Source organism: Gopherus flavomarginatus, chromosome 11 (genome assembly GCF_025201925.1).
Source record: "Gopherus flavomarginatus isolate rGopFla2 chromosome 11, rGopFla2.mat.asm, whole genome shotgun sequence".
Classification (NCBI taxonomy): domain Eukaryota; kingdom Metazoa; phylum Chordata; order Testudines; family Testudinidae; genus Gopherus; species Gopherus flavomarginatus.
The window spans coordinates 1,251,737-1,254,341 of NC_066627.1; the positions used below are offsets into that span (position 1 = coordinate 1,251,737).

General features: G+C 51.5%; 1 gene segment (V, D, J or C); it reads left to right on the forward strand.

The window, feature by feature from the left end:
* The first annotated feature begins 1,580 nt into the window (after positions 1-1,580).
* On the forward strand, positions 1,581-2,157 carry LOC127031413 (Ig heavy chain V region 3-like). The segment is given in 2 exon segments: positions 1,581-1,686; positions 1,780-2,157. Coding segments are annotated over 2 exon segments (417 nt in total).
* The last annotated feature ends 448 nt before the right edge of the window (positions 2,158-2,605 follow it).

The window sequence follows — 2,605 nt, forward strand, 5'->3', positions numbered from 1 at the left end:
ACCTTAGCAAAAGAATCGCCTAACAGTCAAGTATTTTTCTATACTTCATGGCAGAGGAGGGTTTTAGGAGCCCTTTGAAGGAAAATAAGGAGACAGCGTTGACCAAATTCCCCACTCCCCCCACCCTATCCCGCTGCCAAGGCGAGGGCAGCCCCAGGGAAAAGCAGGTGGCTACGTGTTTAAATAGTTAAAAAATGGACAAAGGAGGTTTCCATCAGAAGACGGGGATTGTCACAGTGGATGAGAACAGGCACCAAACTAGTCCATTCTCCTACTTCTCCAGCGGTAAATACCAGCTGCACAAACATTGCAAGGGGCATTTATAGAGAATCGAACCCAGGGCTGCCCAGAGGATTCAGGGGGCCCGGGGCAAAGCAATTTCGGGGCCCCTTCCATAAAAAAAGTTGCAATACTATAGAATACTATATTCTCCTGGGGGCCCCTGCAGTGCCCGCGGGTTGGGGCAAATTGCCCCACTTGCGCCTCCCCCCCCCCCCCCCCCGACAGCCCAGATTTAACCACAGGGGAATGTTCCTCTGTCCCTCACTTGTACATTGGTTGCTCCCCTAAATCAGTTTAATGTAAACAACGCAAAGCAAATGTTATTAGTGACGTCTTAGACCAAGGCAGAAAAGAGACAAAAGTATTAGTGACACCTGAAACTGCATCTAAAATGATCAAATGTTAAAACGCTTATAGAGATTTTTAGAGGGATATTTGCTGCTGGCCTTTCCCTTATTTCAGCTCATGCACACAGAGCCACCGCTGGAGACGCAGAGACAGGGTCAGTCCTGTGCTCTGAGAGGCCAAGAAAGAGGCATTGGGGGCAAATCCTGGAGCGTTCTTTTGGCACCACAGATCACACGGGAATCACTAATGGGGAAGGGTTTTCACTTGCCCCAAACAACATGGGCAGAGGCAGTTACTATTCTAGAGGCCCCTGTATTGGCCTAGTTCCAAGCCAGCTGTGTTTGGGGTTGAAAAGGGAGAGATGTGAAGGCCCTCAGTGTGTGATTACAAACATTATCCAGCTAACCGGCATACCCATAAATCTTTGTTGTAAGAGCTGAATAGCTGAAATAGAAACAGCTGCTAAATTCAGGTGCTTGTCAATATCCACTATTGCCACATGATTAATTTAACCTAGAACAGGTGTTTTAAAGCCCTCACCTCAGTATTTGTGCATCTCACATCAATTAGCGAATATTAAATAGAAAAATACAATTCCCATTGGACAAAGGGGAAAGTTTCAATGACCCGGGAGCCTAAATCTATTTTTTAGAAGTGTCTTAAATTTTGCAGTCTAAATTCCAGAGACAGTGATTAAGATTTAGGTTCCAAAATCAATTACCCCCAACCCAGCTCCCTGAGGCTCCCTTGATTTCAATGGGATTTGGGTCAGGGCACTACACCTCCCCCTCCCATGTCCTTCTCTCAGAACCGGAGAGCGACTAACGAGAGCACTCAGGGAAGCCGTTTGTGTGATTTATGAGGAGGGATATATGCAAATCAGGGTGGCAGTTTCCTGTTTAAATCTGACCCGTTCTCTGCCCAGGCATTTGGAGACACAATCCGCAGCCCCTGGGTCTGTGCAGTGACCAGCCAGTCCCTGAGAACTTTCCCCTCCAGCACCAGGGAAAATGAGGTTTTGGCTCCATTTACTGTTCCTTGCAGCAGCTCTGGAAGGTAATTTCGGACCCTCTCACCATTGCGGGGCAGGGGAACAGTCTATGATTGCTCTGAATATCAATGCGATGTATAATATCTTTCTATTCCCAGGTGTCCGGTCCCAGGTGCAGCTGGTGGAGTCCGGAGGGGATGTGAAAAAGCCCGGAGACTCTCTCCGCCTCTCCTGCAAAGCCTCCGGGTTCAAAGTTGGGGACTACGGGATGATGTGGGTCCGGCAGGCTCCCGGGAGGGGGCTGGAGTGGGTCTCAAGCATTTATTGGGATTTATGGAACCGCTATTATTACGCAGACTCAGTGAAAGGCCGATTCATCATCTCCAGGGACGATTCCAACAACCTGCTGCATTTGGACATGACCGGCCTGAAGCCCGAGGACACCGCCCGCTATTACTGCGCGAGATACTTAAAACACAGTGCGGGACGCCGGGCTGAGCTCAGACAGAAACCCGCCCTCGCTGGCTAAGCACAAACTCTCCGCTGGGGGGCGCTGCAGTTCTACAGCTCGCAGCGCAGAGACCGTGAGCGAGAAAACTCCTGTCCGCAGCTGCCCGCCTGTGACCCCCCCCCGCCCCCCACACACAGATACAGACACGGACTGACCGCGCTGTTAGCAGAGACCAGCCCCAACTCCCCCTTTCCCCAGGACACTCTGTGCCCCTCACTCCGCCCCCAGCCCCCTCCACCCCCCAATATTCACTGACAGAAGCGACATTACAGTGAATGAAAACACGTTAGTTCAAACCCCCCCCCCAGCAGCCAGGCGGGGGGTCTCCAGGCTGCCCTAGAGATCCGGACACCTCGTGCCTATTCTAACCCCTCGGGAGCTCTAGAAAATCTCAGCCCGGGCAGACAGGTTTGGATTCCGGATGGATCCTAGGAGCGCTGGACAGCCACCTGCCAGGGGCTTTCCAGGTGTGT